The 17,158-nt window shown below is 40.7% G+C and overlaps 1 protein-coding gene across 8 annotated transcripts in view; it reads right to left on the reverse strand.

The window, feature by feature from the left end:
- Nucleotides 1–6,322, reverse strand: part of FERMT2 (FERM domain containing kindlin 2) — a 76,130-nt gene extending 69,808 nt beyond the window's left edge. For 4 of the 8 annotated variants that reach the window (XM_045822836.1, XM_045822835.1, XM_045822833.1 and 1 more), the window contains exons 1-2: nt 6,029–6,321; nt 5,454–5,619 (exon numbers count right to left, since the gene is read on the reverse strand). In XM_045822836.1, coding sequence (XP_045678792.1) covers nt 5,454–5,610 — 157 coding nt within the window. In that variant the 5' untranslated portion in view covers nt 5,611–5,619; nt 6,029–6,321. Of the gene's footprint in view, nt 1–5,453; nt 5,620–6,005 lie in introns of all 8 variants that reach the window. The other 4 variants (XM_045822832.1, XM_045822829.1, XM_045822831.1 and 1 more) reach the window with 3 other exon arrangements.
- Nucleotides 6,323–17,158: the final 10,836 nt, after the last annotated feature.

The raw sequence follows: 17,158 nt of genomic DNA on the forward strand, positions 1-17,158 counted from the left end.
TTAAATTTCCTGGATTTGATAATTGCACTGTAACGTTTAAGCGAAAGTCCTTGTTCCTAGGTGATACATTTTTTAAATATCTAAGTATGAAGGATTATGATGTCTGCAACTTAAATGGTTCAAAAGTGAGTGTGTGTATGTGTGTGCAGAGAAATCAAATGGCAAAATGCTAACTGGTGATTCACATGAAGATTATACAATGTTTACTGTTACTATACTTGAACTTAGAAGTTTGAAATTAGAAAAAAATAGTCAGATAAAAGGTAAAACTTTAAATTCTCTTTCAGTTTCCTTCAATAGGTACTGGATATTTCCAACAAGATCTTTTCTAAGAAACTGCATAAACAAACATATATTCTTTTTAGTGCCTCTGTAAGTATAAGTTAACTCTAGCTGGAATCAAATAGTATTTGCTGATTTGAAAAAAAAAAAATGAAGTGTCAAACACAGCAGGAAACAACACAAAATGTATGCAAGGAATAGCACACACTTTATTAGGTGATATAATTTTAATAAAATTTACATTACTATCCTCTATTTTTAAGGAGCTTAAAATTTGCTAGGAACCATAAAATTACAATGTCCAGTTCCTATGGATCATCAACAGTATTCTCAACACTGAGTAAACTTACTATCAAACAATACATATATAACTAAAACTCAGCTCACTTTAATAGATATAATTTCACCATTATATGTTTCTCTCCTTCTATTCCAAGATTAAAAAAAAATTTTAAGTTCATAGAGAAATCTTCATATATTTCACTGTGAATGCAGTGAGATTGCATCATGTAGACATTTTATTTCCATGAATTCAACCATAAGCCCTCAGGGGGAAAAACAGGATTTCAAAGTCATAGACACCATTCCAACTACATAATCATGCCTTCCCCAAGGAGCAGCACTAAGCAAAAGTATGAGAAGGGAGCTGTCCAGTTACCTACGCCTCTCTCCCTGTATGCATCTTGCCAAACTCTAATCCTAGTGTTTAAAGTATTTCTGTGAAACAAAGCCCCTAATGTAAGCCAACTTCATCTAGTGCTCAACTAACAAAATTTTTGCAGCTTCTAAAGGAAAAACTAGCTATTGTGCCCTTCTGTGAGAAACAGAAGACATACAATACTTCAAGATCACTTTAAGAGATTTCTAAGGATAATTTTAATTAAAATTTCTTTTGATCATGTTTGATAACTTTACAACCTAACTATTGTAACATACAACTCCAACATTATTTTGGCAAGAACATAACAGACTTTAAAGCAAGTACAAACTTCTTTCTAAAGTCTACATTCAGAAACATATTCCTGAAACTTGTGTAAGTCAACTCCATATATCTCTTTATAGTTATGCTTGAGTCACCCAACTTACATTTTCCCCTCTGAATTATTTAACCTGATCTAAATCAATTTCTACATTCTTCCTACTCATAATCAGAGCTAGAAGGTACTTACAAATCACATAGTCTATTCTTCCTTTCAAGCTTGTAGAGTTGGCTGGAGATTTCCATTCAGTGAGTTTCAAGTTACAAAGAAATTCTTTATTCCTCAACCAAAATGAATTTTTATATAAAGGTAAAAATTTAATTGTACACATAAGTTTTTAAAAAACAATTTTTATAAAGTGATTATTAAAATGCACTAAAACAAAGTATCTCTCTGGAATTTAGAATCCTCAAATCCTGACTAAACTTTAAATCCTATGGAGAACAGTTTTAGTATTTCTCAATGATCTCCAGAGAAACATCAGGAAAGTCCATAAAATTCAGCCTCTTTACAAAATTTATTTTTTAATACAACTGCTTTATAATTCTATTCTCTAATATATTTATAATCCTTATCCCTATGTTTTATATTTTAATCCTTTTCTTTAAAGTAAAAAACACCATACAGGCTTGAAAATTGTTTTTAACAAAACGTGCAATATATTTTAAAAATTGTATTTAAGAGTTTCATTCAATCTGTATATTAAAAAAGGTAGAAACAATTTTTCATTTTTGGAATGAGGTATAAACATTAAGAGGATCCATGTTAAAGATCATTTGTCCAGTATCAGCCTAGACCAAATCACAGATACAACCACTTGTCACATCATGATATAATTCCCTAAAACCCACTTCTTGGTGTACATCTTTGCTTTCTTTTAAAAGATTAGTACAGAATGACAAATGTGTTTTATACTGTTTTATTTGTTAAAGATTTTATTTAGCCCTGGCTGGCATAGCTCAGTGGATTGAGCGCAGCCCTGCAAACCAAAGGGTCACGGGTTTGATTCCCAGTCAGGGGCATACACCTGGGTTGCAGGACAGGTTCCTACACGTGAGAGGCAACCACACACTGATGTTTCTCTCCCTCTCTTTTTCCTTCCCTTCCCCTCTCTAAAAATAAATAAATAAATCTTTTAAAAAATTTAAAAATAAAAGATTTTATTTATTCATTTTTTAGAGAGAAGGGAGAGAGGGAATCATCAATGCGTGAGAGAAACACTGATCTGCTGCCTCTCCCACACACCCCTACCTCACCCCAACTAGGGACCACCTGCACACCAGACATGTGACCAGACCAGAATTGAATCAGAGAGCTTTTGCTCTGCAGGACACCGGTCAATGCTTACATTGAAATTTAAAAGGGACCTTTCAGATCTTTGAAACAAAGTCATAAATGTAAAAATCATGGCTTAAAGTTCTTTGTAAAATTCTAACTACAAAAATGACACCCACTTAGGAAGCATTACCTACTTTTTTAGCTTAATTAACTGCTTAAGTCTGGGATGAACACTGTACCTTCACAATAAGGGTGACCCTGAAAGGCCAATCCGCACAGTTGTGCCGTAACCTTTTTTAATCATAGGCCTCTTTGAGAATCTAGTAAAAGCTAAAAAGCCTCTTTTCAAGAAATTCCACAATGTGCACATACAAAATTTTACTACAGTGTTAAGGGGAGGAGTCACTGTAAAATTGATTAGACCCAGAGAAACAAATTGCTATCATTGATCAGAGAAGACAGTCTTAAAACATAATACTTAGGTATTTATACACACTCTAATGAGAATAAGAGTATATCATATAAGCATTTGGAGTTAAGGTTGTAGGTGAATGGTGTAGTAGCTTTTGATTCAAGGTACGTAACTGTCCCAAGGCCACAGTAGCTAGCTGGTTCTGCTAATTGTCCATCCTTGCTCTACAATCCAGAGACATAAGACCCTATGCTATCTCATCCCTACCTTGACCTCCACCTCTTATCATCTAGACTGCACCAAGCTGCTCTGATCAACTATAGCTACTGTTAACAAGTAGCCATTCAGTCTGCCCTTTAACACCTTCAATGACACAACTTAAGGCTTCAGAAAACAGGTCATTCCAGTTTTAGGCAACTCTAAAGAATTATAAAGTTCTTTTCTATTTTTACTAGATTAATTTGTAAATTTTAAATGCTGCTCTACTGAATTTCTCTATTTACTAGCCAACAGGTAACAAAACTGTTCACCATTCGCTAATCCTAAAGCAAGGAGCAAAACATCTTTTAGCTTTACTTGTACTAAACAGGAACATCAGAATTATGTTGATAAGCGCTTTGTATTTGGAAGTCAAAATATTAAGAGGACTGGTACTGGTTCAGTTCAAGAAAGATGCAAGGTTTCCATGTACACAACATTTACTACAATGTTGAGCTCCTTTTCACTGTATAAAACATTTTAAATGCATGAACATTAAAAGATTAAGATTACAGTCACTTAAAATTAACATCAGTTCTCCCTGTAAATAGTTTATTCTCTGTATTTCTATGTATGTCTGGGATTCTGTAATACATAATTCTAATCAATGTAATATAAATATAGAATTCATTATTTATTCATTAAAGGCTGGCTTTCAAGAACTACAAGTTGTCTCTGTCACCTTCAACAGCTCCTTTTCCATAATAAGCAATCTCTCTTGTTGAAACCAGTATTATTAATAAGATCCTAAAGCAATTTCTGATGTAAATGCTTGTTTCCTTTGAAAACAAAAGTAGATATGAACAATTATATTTGATATTTTCTTCCTTAAATAATCCCCACACTAGTGCTGGACAAAAGAGTTACAAATATTTTGCAAACAGTAACTGATTTATCCAAACCAGATCAGAAAAAATGTTAACCACTAGTTAACTGGATAAACAATACAGAAAAGTCTCATTTTCAAAGAACTACCCCAGGGGAATCTCTTTCGTGGGCTGTCTCAGGGAGCCAAAGAATGCAGTCCTGAGGAGGCAACTACCTTGCATGGAGCTTCTTTTTGGCCCTTCAATAATTAAATTTCCTGTAGGAATACAAAGACAGTCCACCTAAATGAACTCTGTCTTATTTTGCATATTGCATTGGGGCACTAGTCAAGTAAGTTTATATGGTAGGTTATACAATAATCCCTTGGTAAGAAATAAATTTCCTGATAAATACCACTTTTCTACTTTCCCAGAGTGGCTTGAAGAAAGAATGCTTTTTTAAAAACACAAAAAACCCAAAAGCCTAAAAAGACTACGCCACACATACCATCATCACCTTATCAGAACTGTATTACATATAAAAGGCACTTTGAAGCTCAGGAAGACAGTACGCCCAGCATTTCTCTTGTGACAACATTATGTACTGAATGATTTCAGTAGATTCTTCCAGCTGAAAGTGGTTTCATCCATCACAAAAAATGTGTGCTGTAAAATTTCCTTACACTTCAGATTGTTGTATACCCTACTATTTAAAATTGAGTCAGTTTTAAATGAACTCAATATATAGTTGTACCCAAGCAAATACTATCCATCTCTAAGTAGCTTAACGTCCGTTTTTAACACAAAATTCTTTCACCAGCTTGTTATTAATATAAAATTGGACACTCGAAATAGCTTACTTAAAGCATGGACTATAGATAGTCAAACACTGCCCCACCCCTTGTAAGAGTGGATGACTGGAAATTTATTTTAATACACTCCACGCAGGAGTACAGCTATACAGAACCTTGATATTGGCGACAGGAGTTGCACATTTTCCTGTACAGTTCATTCTTAAGTAGATTTTGCATCATCCAAGTGGATTTGCCTCAAGTCCAAACGTCACCAACATTCGGGTAAACTGAAGATAAGTAATTGATAACCACAAACCCTGTAATATCCCCCTCCCAGCATCCACTTGTGCATGTTTCTCATTTCTTTTAATGTGAACTCACTAAATTTAAAGAAGAATTAAGGCGTTATCCCGGGTAACTGTGCAATTAAATGTATTAATCGGGAAGTTGGAATCACATTATGAAAACTTGAAAGAGTAACGATAAAAAACATGTTGCGAAGAGGAAAAGATCTATTGCTTAAACACTGAAAAATCTTACATTTTTAAAAACGTATTTGTGGGACGCCAACCAAGATTTCTAAAATCCACCCCTCCCCCTCGCCTAAAGTTCTCCCCTCCTCGCAGTCTGGGATGCTACTCACCGAGTTTTTCCACCAATTTGAGCATCACCCCTCCAATGTGCACCTCTCCAGTCACTCTTAGGGTGACATCGCGGCTCAGGTCCGTCACATGAACACTCAGTTCCCACGTCCCATCCGCATAGCAGCCATCTGGCATCCTTATCCCGTCCAGAGCCATGGCTCCTTCCTGCGAGCACGGAGGAAATGGCTCTCGTAAGCGTCACTCCTCCCAAGGAAGGCAAATCCCACCGAAAGCACCGAGTCGGCAACGGGGGGGGACGTGAAGGACGCGAGCGTTTCCGCACGAACTCGGGAGAGCGGCGGCGGGGGCCGGGCTGCGGGCAGCACTCTGTGCCCCCGCGCCCGTTCCCGTCGGCCGCCCTGCGCTCCCGCCCCGCGGCGGCCACCACGTCACCCGCCCGCACGGCCCCAGTCTAGCGGACCGCAGTGGGCTTCACCTGCCCGGCCGCACCCCGGCCGACGAGACGCCGCCCGCGGGCCCCACATTCCTCCTTCTCCTCCTGACCACCCGTGCTCCCCACCGAGGTATCAGCCGAGGTCCCTGCCCCTCACCGCGCGCCCCTCGCGCTCCCAACCTGCGGCTCGCGCGGCAACAGCGCGAAGGCGGTGGCTCGCGGGGCAGCGGCGTCCGGTTCGCCCACCTTAACCGGCAAAGCGCAGCGTCCCGGCTGGAGCTACTAATGGAGTCCCGTCGTCGCGGCCCCTCGCCTCTCACTCCCGGGGCTCCACCCCTCTCTCCCCGCCCCCTCAGTTGGAGTCCAGCAGCGGCTGGGCGCGCCCGCTCCCTCCTTCCTCCGGGCCGAGCCGCCCGGAGCGGGCCGGGCTGCCGCGCCCCCTCCCCCACCGTCCCCAGCGACCGCACTCGGGGCAGGGGGCCGCGCGGACTCGGGCTGGGGGCGGGGCGGGGCGCGGGGGCGGGAGCTGAGCGAAGGGGGCGGGGGGCGCCCGCGGCGGCAGCAATCTCAGCCCCGCGGAGCCGCTGCCCTTTTATGGAAATGAAGGACCCGGCGTAGGGATAGAATCCAACATCCGGGCTCTCGCCGGGACCTGAGGAGGGGGAGCGAGGGGAGCGCGGGTGGGCAGCAGGGCGCTCCTTCCCTGCTCGCGTCTCTGGCTGTGCGGGAGCCGTGGCAGAGAGTGGTTGCGCTTCCAGCCGGTGGAGGGGGCTTGTCCGTGAGAAACGGCCACAGGAAATTCCCAGGACAGGGTAGTTTTCAGGGAACAAAGTACCTCCGGCCCCCTCCCCACGCTTGGAGAGGGACCAGAAGTCTCGGGGCGGTGAGACGTGCCGCACTCCAGGAGCTGGAGATGAGGTTTGGGACGTGAAAACTTTGAAAAGTAGTTGCTCAAGCCAGCTCCGTGAACATCCCACAAAAGAATGACAAAACCCAGAGGGAGGTGAACCACAAAAATTGCTTTGCAAGTAATGTCCGGCACAACCAGCAACTCCTACTGGACTCCCAAGACTTTGCACGCGCTCTTAACCCATTCGGAAGCTCCAGCCAGAAGTGAGCCAAATACGTCCTACGATGCTCTTGTTTAACGGGGAAAAAAAAAAAGAAAAAAATAATAAGTACAGTGGTTTTACTCTGAAACTTTCTCCAGCTCTTTTAATGTCTCTATGGGCAACTGAAATCTTACAGTCCACTAAGGCTTTTAGATGGACATACCTCCTCTACCCCACCCTCAGCCACACCTTGAAGGAATTTCAATAGCTCTGGACTGGTGCCAGCAAGTATAGGGAGGAACTAAGAACCTTACCTGTTGAGACCGTCTAGCGATGGAGAACGGTCCTCCAGCTTCCCATTTTACTTTTCACTTCCCCATTTACTGGAGTGCTCTGGCGAGTGGGCTCTCTTCAGAAACAGCTAATCAGGGGAACTGCCTCGCTGGCAAATGCATGGCTCAAAAAATGTAGGTCTAGAAGACGCGAATAAGATACCGCAGATCCCATAAAAGACCCCAGGTTTAAAAGTCTCAAAATTGTCTTGAGCTTTGTAAAACTCTTGAAAGAGGAACCCACCAGGTAAATAAGCCTTGGCTCATCAACACAATTGGGAAACCAGATTAGAGGCCTCAAGAAAAGGGTGGGACCCACAAAGGAAAGCATCGAAATTGAGTCAGATGCCAGAGGTTTGGCGCGCGCGCGCGCACACACACACACACACACACACACACACACACAAATAGGGAAAACCACTACAGTATTTTCAGCTAGTAGTCATGGAGAAATTGATGCCTCGAGTCTGTAGTCTCTCCACTCTCCAATTATTTCTACGAGTGGAGATTTCAAGTAGCTGGCTTGGAACCAGAGAGGAGAGAAGATTTATGTAAATTACGGTGTTGAAAATATATGGGGAAATGTTTTTTAATAAACGAAAATTGTTAGGGGACAACTGTACATGCAGCTGTAAAATCACAAGTTTATCTATTCTTAAATATGCAGAGAAAAAATCTGGAAGGAAACACACCACAAAATTAGGAAGCTCTCTGGATGTTGAGATCATAGGAGATCTTTTTTCTTTTTCTTTTTTATTTTCTTTTTTTTTATATTTATTTATTTTTTTTTGGAGAGGGAATGGAGGGAGAAAGAGAGAGAGAGAGAAACATCAATGTGCGGTTGCTGGGGGCCATGGCCTGCAACCCAGGCATGTGTCCTGGCTGGGAATCGAACCTGTGACACTTTGGTTTCACAGTCCGAGCTCAATCCACTGAGCTACGCCAGCCAGGGGTCTTTTTTATTTTCTAAAAACTCCAAAGCTTTGCATTCAGAACCCTTCTATCACCAGTTCAAATTGTATTCAGCATCTCAGTTTCTCTGTGCACGCCATTACATTCCCAATGATAGACCAGCGACCAGACTCCAGAGCAGGGTTTTCAGGGGTTTCCTTGTGTGCTTTTTAATATCCACAAATAAAACTTAGAGTAGAAACTTTAAATTGTATTGCCAACAAATTTACAAATACATTGGTACAAAAGAAATGTAAAACATGCTGATACCAAATCAACACAAATGTCATGGAAATAGTAGGTCTTTCCTGTGGAGAAATTGCGTTATTGGGGAAATCCTGCCTTTAAGTTTTTATGTGTTTATTTTGACACCTCATCCCACAAAGACTTATGGCACTGTATAAGGATGCATAAACTATGAGATAGAATACATTATTAATGGCACAAAACAAGAGAACAAAAAAAGATCAGAGGTAGAGGGGATAGATATTTACAATGGAAGCTAGAATGAGGCTAAGAATTGTACCTAATGACCTTCACAAGCGCTCCAATAAAGTCTGAATAACCATGGCTTCACAACCATGACTTTATAGAAGTGAAAAAATCCATGTCCTTTCTGAACATACTTGTTCCTTTAGACAAATTTCTCAAAGCTGGCTATCGTGGCTCAGAAACCCTTTTAATACTCAGCTTACACATTCTAGTTCTTTTCTTATTCTCCGTGAGTTACTTTCTGACCTTTCCACCACAGTGCCTGCTGTAGTGGCTGCTGCCCACTTGTCTGAATATTCCCTACATTTAGTGATAAAGGAGGGTGGATTTTAATACTATGAATAACAGTCCTGTTTCTTAACATTTTAAATAGCTTAATTATCACTTTATAAGAGACTTTAGCCTTGGCTTGTGCGGCTCAGTTGGGTGGAATGTCTTCCTATAAACTAAGAGGTTATGGATTCAATTACTGGTCAGGGCACATGCCTAGGTTACACAGTCATCCCTCTTCTGGGCACTATGAGAGGCAACAGATTGATGTTTCTCTCTCAGCTCTCTGTTACTCTCCCTCTCTCTCTCCCCCTGTCTGTAAAATCAATAAAAATAATAATTTTTTTAAAAAGTCTGGACTCTCAAGAATTAAAAGAGAAAAACTTTACTAGCTTCAGAAAACCAGCAGTATATGTTTGAGGACCACAAAGCACAGAAAGGCAGTGACCTTCTGTTAAGTACCATTGTGGGATAATTGGACTAGGATGGGCGCATCTGGTCCCTTAGGGCCTTCTTTTCAAATATTCCAAGTTGTTGGTTGATTTGAAGATTAAAGAGGAGCCAGACTTAAATCAGTTTTTTTCTAGTTTATCAAATGAGACCTTCAAATGCTTTTCATAAATGTTTACTTCCACCTCAAGTCTTTCAGTGTATTCAGATGTGAAATCTTAGCTGAAATCCCCCACTAGAAACTTGAAGACAGTGCAATACTTGTGGTACTTACATCATACTGAAAAGTAGCCGAGAACTCCAGTGTTTGGAAGAACAGCTCAAGCACTGAAAGCAGCAATATCCAAATAAGGTACCAAGCACTGAACTTAGATTTAGACTAAATGACACCTCACAAATCTGCCGTCAAACGCAGTCCTCCAGCTTGGTAATCCTCAGGTTGACTTCAGCTTTTTCTCTGAGCTTAAACTGTGTTTTATATTTCTAAAAGTTCAATATAAAATATAACCATGGGGTTTGAAAATAAAAAGAGAGATCGGGGGATATAAGAATAAGAAGAGGTCCGTGTGAGTGTGAATGTGTAAGGATGGTTAATAATGCTAAATGAGGCCAGCAAGATGAAATGTAATGAATTATTCCTGTCAAATACCAGGTGAGCAGAATTCACTCTCTGTCTCGGGCATTCCCTAAATTGGACCGAACTGGTAATGCTACTAAGGAGGTAGAAATCAAGGGGCATGTGGTGTGAACTCAGAATGGGAGGGGAGGTTGTAATGCCACATTTTTTGATAGAAGCAGGCAGTCACTTTAAATAGCAAGGAAAGGGCTGGCAAACAAAAACAAGAAGGATTTGCTAGGAGTGGAGCTGTTTCTTTTTTGTTTTTGTTTTTGTTTTTATTTTTTATAGAATTTTATTTATTTTTATTTTTTTAAGATTTTATTTATTTATTTTTAGAGAGGAAAGGGAGGGAGATAGAGAGAGTGAGAGAAACATCAATGTGCGGTTGCTGGGGGTTATGGCCTGCAACCCAGGCACGTACCCTGGCTGGGAATCGAACCTGCGACATTTTGGTTCGCAACCCGCGCTCAATCCATTGAGCTACGCCAGCCAGGGCTGAGCTGTTTCTATACAGACCGAAAGAAGGGCTCTGAGATAAAATGAAAGCTCTACTTTAAGGGGAAAGAAATTCACTGCTCACATTTAGTGCTCTAGATTATATTGGATTGCCCAAAAAGTCTGTTAGATTTTTTCCATACAATGGCTCTAGTAGTGCTTAGTTGCCTTTAACTTCATTCAAAACAATTTTGTTAGGTTGTATTGTGACAGCTGTCATATCGGTGTGCATTTAAAAAAAATCAACATCAGTGAAGTTTTATGCAGTCATTTTAATATTGAAGATGGAAGAAAATGCACATCATCATATTATGCTTTATTATTTTAAGGAAGGTAAAAACTCAAACATTAAAAAAGATCTGTGCAGTGTGTATGGAGAAGGTGCTATGACTGATCAAATGTGTCAAAAGTGGTTTGCAAAATTGCTTGGTACTATTGACATTTTGGCTAAATAATTCTTTGCTGTGGGGCTGTCTTATGCATTGGAAGATGTTAGCAGCACCCCTGGCCTCTGCTCTCTAGAAGTCAATAGCAAGAGATAGCCGACATACTCAAAATATCCAAATCAATAATGTTATTGGCAAAAATAAAAAATGTGTCTTTTATTTTACAGAAAAAACGTAACAGACTTTTTGACCAACCCAATAGAAAGTGTTTTGTAGAAAATAATGCTGATCGATACTTAAAACTTTTTTCCTTTAAATTTGAACATCATGTCATCTTGTGAAAAGTTCTGCCCCTATCAAAAATATGAAATGTTCACATATATGCTCGCAGAAGCAAGGTAGCTAATTGTGTGCTTGGCAGGGTGCAAGCAGGGCACCAAGACAGACATGTAGACATATAATGTCACGAAATTTTGAAGAACATCAGTGTAATGCAGGAAGCTTATATATAAAACATCAGAAAGGATATCCACATTAAAAAAAAAGAGTGAAATTAGACCCATACTTTACACCATAAACAAAAATTAACTCAAAATAGATGATAGAACTAAATGTATAATCTAAACCATAAAATTCTGAAAGAAAAGAACAGGAGTGAACCTTTGTGGCTTTGGATTATGCAATGGCTTCTTAAGTAGTACATAAAAGCAAAACAACAAAAGAAAACAAAATGTGATTTTATAAACATTTAAAATGCCTATGTTTCAAAGGATAACATCAAAAATGTGGGGGAAAAAACCACAGAATTAGACAATTGTTTTTGAAAGTCATATATCTTTTAAGGGACTTATATCTGGACTATATAAGGAACTATTATAAGTACCCAGTAAGAAGACTAGTAGCCTAATTAAAAATGGTCAAGTGAACCCTGGCTGGTGTGGCTCAGTGGATTGAACACCTATCTTCCTGGGAATCAAACTGGTGACCTTTAGAATTCCAATCAGGGCACATGCCTGGATAATGGGCCAGGTACCCAGCTAGGGTCATGTGAGAGCCAACCCATTGATGTTCCTCTCCCTCCCTTCCTCTCTCTCTAAAAATAAATAAAGTCTTTTTAAAAAAGGGCAAATGATCTGAATAGACAATTCTCCAAAGAAGGTATATAAATAGCCAATATGCACATACTATTGTAAAATGCTCAACATTATTAGGCATCAGGAAAATGCAAATCAAAACTATAATAAGACAACACTTCACACCTCACTAAAACTCTATGATTAAAAAAAGATGACAAAGCAAAATTTTGGCTAGGATGTGAAAAAATTGCAACCTTCATACATTGCTGGTGGGAATGCAAAATGGTCTGCTGTTTTGAAAAGCAATTTGGCAGTTCCTCAGAACATTAAACACAGAGTTGCCATACAGTCCAGCAATTCCACTCCTAGATATATACCCAAGAGAAATGAAAACATATGTCCACACAAATTCTTATATATAGATATGAATAATAGCCAAGAGATGGAAACAACCCAAATGTCTTTTGAGCAATGAAGACATTTGAGTTGTTTCCATCTTGGCTATTATTATTTGTATGCAAGTGTTTTTAAAAATGATTCATTAAAAAAATCAGAAGGGAGAAAAACTCTGTTACTCTGTAAGTCTAAACTGTGAAGTACAGACCTACTTTGAGGACAGTCATAGCCTAGCCTCTGAAGGAGGTCACCAGTGAAGTCATGGAACATTTTATGAAGAAAAGAAATCAAAATGTATCTGAAGGAGTAGACAGAGTTAGATCTATAAAAAGTAGTATGAAAAATCATGAGGCTGAAGTGAGCGTGGCTGGTTCACCAGCCAAGGAGAAGAAAGAAGAGCCCAGGAGAAGTTGTGGGGAAGAGTGAGCATGGAGTGAGGCCAGACTAAGGAGGACAGAAATTTAGACTCAGATAGAAAAAGGGAGCCATTAGAAAGTTGGTTGGTACACAGTAGTAACACATGGACGCAATGTTCAAATAAGGTTAATCTGGTAAAAATACACATACTGTATTGGAAGAGCTATGGACTCAAATCCAGAAAGTTGGTTTGGAATCTGTGCATAACTTAGATGTAAGAAAAAGTCTTTGATTGGTAAGATAAGTAATATGGGTTGGGGGACAGTGGGAATTTCAACAGAATTATTACCAGAAGCTTTTGAGAATATTTGATGTTGTAAGTGCTGTGCAGGGCACTTTAAATGTTCCTCACAACAATCCTGAGTTTTTATTATCCTTATTTGATGTGAGTTAACTGATGGTCAGATTTGTCACCTGGGTATATAACTTGTCCTAAACCACACAGCTGGTATACAGAAGCACTAGGATTGAAGCCTAGGTCTGAGAAAGGGTCATAAATGCTCCAAAGTTTTTGTGTTTGGATGACCAAGAAGAACAGTGGAGTTACCGAACTGAGACACGGAGTTGGGAGGAGCTGATTTAAGGGTGTGAGGGAAAGATGAGGCATTTTAACAAAGAAATGTTGAACTTGGGGTGAAAGCCATATATTTCAGGGAAACATTTACAGAGCAATTAGGTAAATAAGCCTGGCAATCTTGTGAGAGGATCATATCACACAGAGAAATTATTAACATAGAAGCCAGCCATAAGGGATGCCTCAACCCCTCAAATGAGGCTGACCCTTGCATAACTGCTCCCCAAAGGCAGAAACAAGAAGAGTCATCTAAGGCAACAGAGCAAAGGGATCAGAGGTGGGAAAAGAATCAGGTTAGTTCAGTGTCAGGCAAGCAAAAAAGAAAAGAAAGAAACTATTTTCAAGAAAGAAATGGTGGTCGGCAGTATCGAATGATGCAGAGAACTCCAAGAGAATAGTGATTGAAGAACATAAGGACTGGTGAAAATCATTGTTCACCTTGCAGAGAACAATTTTATAGTCAACTGAAGACCGGTTTCAAAGAGTTAAAAGAGAAAAAGAGGTTTATTAGGAAAAGGAGAGCAAGAAATATGACCAGTAATTTGGAGGTGCTACAGAAGCAAAGATTATTTTTTCAAAACGAAGGAGACCTGAGAATGCATAAAGACTGTGGAAAATATAAGGGGGTGGCGCGGGGAATAGTTGCTTAAAACTGAAACCAAGATCCCTGCTGGGATATCTTTGGGATAATCCCAAAGATTCAGAGGCAAATAGGAGCAGCCCTTGCCAAGGTGGAAGAAATACACACCAGTCTGTAAGGATAGGATTGGTTTATTGGAAGGCTCTAATTTTAAAAAGATGCAAAGGCACAGCAGGATACAGCAAATGATACATAAACATATTTAAGTAAACACTGTTCATGTTAGTCAAGGAGCGGGTGGGGATTGGCTGGGTTATTGTGCTGCTCAAATGGATGTCCTCCTAGGAGGTCAGCTTGGGGCCAGGATGTAAAAAAGGAAGGATGTGATTAAGAGATTATTTCAGTACATCTAGGACAGTGATTCAAAGGCCCACAAAGGAAAACCAGTAGTGACAGTACAGATGCCAACTTGCTTGGCCCAGAGGTGTAGCTGGGCATCAGCTGGCCTGGGGACAGTGCGACCATCACTTATAAATCACTGAAGGACTCGGGGCAAGAGGCCAATCCCCAGAGCCTTTATACACTCAATTCCTACCACACAGTAGAAAATCCCACTTGATAAGCGTTTCCTTGGTAAGGAACTCACTAGGCTTCTCCCTGATATTCATTGTTATTTATTGTCTAGCTGGTTCCTCCCAGTTTTGAATAGCAGGTACTTTGCTGACTCTCAACCTCCATTCTGAGAAAGGATCCTGACCTAACCTTTGTGCGTTGTCCTCTTCAAATGCATAAACCCTCTCTATTCTTCTCAGATCAGGAGTTGCAGTTCCACTAAAAGAGCCAAACCAGAAAGTCACCTACAATTCCAATTGCCTTAGGGCCAACTCAGCCCAGCTTGGAAGGACAAAAGCACTTCTTATTAACTTGTTCCTGAGAAGGTACTCAAGTGACAGAGAACTGACCACAGCTGAACATCACCATCTGGTGCCTAGGAGGTGTCACTGCAAATCTTTTCTCTCCCTTGAACTAAATTCAGTAAATAATTCATTAAGAACGTAGTAAGCAAATGGAAAAAGTGTCCTTGCACCAATTTGGTGCAATAAACTCTTCATTTTTGGATCCCAGCCTCCCTTCAGGACTGAGCTCTTGAAGGCATGCACCCTCTTCCCACATCAGCAGTTCTCTCTACTTCATCTAATTCTCTCCTAACTTGCCTCCAGATCACTGCCATCACCGTGTGAACAGATTCTACAGTCTCCCATTTAAAGGAAGGAAGGAAGGAAGGAAGGAAGGAAGGGAGGGAGGGAGGGAGGGAGGGAGGGAGGGAGGGAGGGAGGGAGGAAAGACAGGAAGATCTCTCTTGATCACATATATCCCACCACTACCCACTTATTGCTATGGTCCACTTGGACACAAAGCCATTCAAACGAAATACCTGTATGCATTATCTCTACTTCCTCAACTCTAAATTACTTTTTAACTCACCCTAAATTGGTGTTTCCACCACTCTATCGAAACTGTTCTTATATCACTAATGACCTCTGTGTGGCAAAACCGCTCAGCAGCATTAGATACTTGTCTGCGCTCTTTCTAAATGCTTGCTCCTCTTGGAGTCTGGATACTGTCATGTTTTTCTTCCCTCTGTCCTCTTTTTTCAGTCTCCCTTGTTGACTTCTTCTCTAGCCGATCTTTAAATTCAGCATGGTAGGTATGGGCCCCTGTCCGGGACCTCTTTTCTTCTCTGTATGTATCTTCTGTCTAGCTGATTTCCTCCTACTCAAAATAGCGTCTCTATGCTGATGTTCCTAAATGTCAGACCTGTCCTTAGGGCTCCAGACTTGGAGATCCATGTATAATAGGCATTTCAAAATAACACATTTTCCATCTCAGTAAATGACACCACCACTCTTCCATTTGCCCAGATTAAAATTTAGGACTCAGCCTTGATTTCCCAACACTCATTTGCCACCCCTCTCCAATGACTTATTTAAAGGTAAGTCTGTCTCCGAAATAGATTCCAAATTGATCCACTTCTCTGCATCTCCACTGCCATCACCCTAGTCCTAACCACTGTCTTCTCACTTGGATTATTTATTCAACAGCTTCGTAAGTGGTCTCTGCTCTCTTTAGTCCATTTCCGACACAGTAGCTGCGGTGTTCCTTTAAATGTGCCAATCACAACATTTTCTCTTCTCTTAGAAACATCAACAGCTTTCCATCCTAGGATAAAACCCAAACTCCTTACACAGGCTCAAAAGCCTTCACGGGATCCAGGCCGACACATCTTGCTGCCCTCCCGCTCATATTCTCTAGTGAGACAGGACTCCTCTTTCCTTCGTCTCAGCACTTGCCATAACCCTGCTGCCCCAGCCTTCCCTGGGCTCTTCCTGTGACTCTCTCCTTCTCAGCCCCACATCATATCCTCAGAAAAGCTTTCCCTGGTCACACCGTTTATAGTAGCCTTTGCCCCGGTTTCCTCATCTGCTTTTTTCTCCCAGGAAGCTTAACGGAAAATTTGATATTATTCATTTGTCTTCTTATTTGTCTCTATCCCACCCAGTCTTCCCTCTGCCATGCAAGTGTAAACTTCTTTTGTAGTTTTTAATCTCTTCACCTTTTCCATCCACTCCCCCAACCCCACTCCCCTCTGGCAACCATCAGTTTGTTCTCTGCATCTATGAATCTCTTTCTGTTTTGTTTGATCATATATTTTGTTCTTCAGATTGGCAGTTTCGACATAGTCAGAGGGATGTAAAATGCAGCATAGGGAATATAGTCAATAATACTGTGATGACTATGTATGGTGCCAGGCGGGTTCTTGAAATATCGGGAGCGACACTAAGTAAAGTATATAATTGTCTAACCTCTAAGCTGTTACACCTGAAACTGACATAAAATAATATAAATGCTAACTGTAATTGAAAAATAAAATAAAAAAAAGAATGTAAGCTCCTTGAAGGTAGGGAGCTTTCAACTGCATCCTGATGCACAGCTCCATGGGCACCTTTGTGTCATAGTCCATGTGAACGAAGGTCCCTGCGGCAGCCTGCCCTCCTCTGCCTGTTCCTACCAATAACCACCAGCACCTAGCAGAGCACCTGGTGCATAGCCAGTGCTCGATAAATAGTTGTGGAAGGAATGGGAGAAGGACATGTAGTGTATCTACAATCCAGACCATGTACCCCAGGGCCATGACTGACCTGATCCTGCACGCTTTGCC

This window comes from Phyllostomus hastatus, unplaced genomic scaffold, assembly GCF_019186645.2.
Source record: "Phyllostomus hastatus isolate PE091 unplaced genomic scaffold, TTU_PhHast_1.1 phas_scaffold_501, whole genome shotgun sequence".
Taxonomy (NCBI): Eukaryota; Metazoa; Chordata; class Mammalia; order Chiroptera; family Phyllostomidae; genus Phyllostomus; species Phyllostomus hastatus.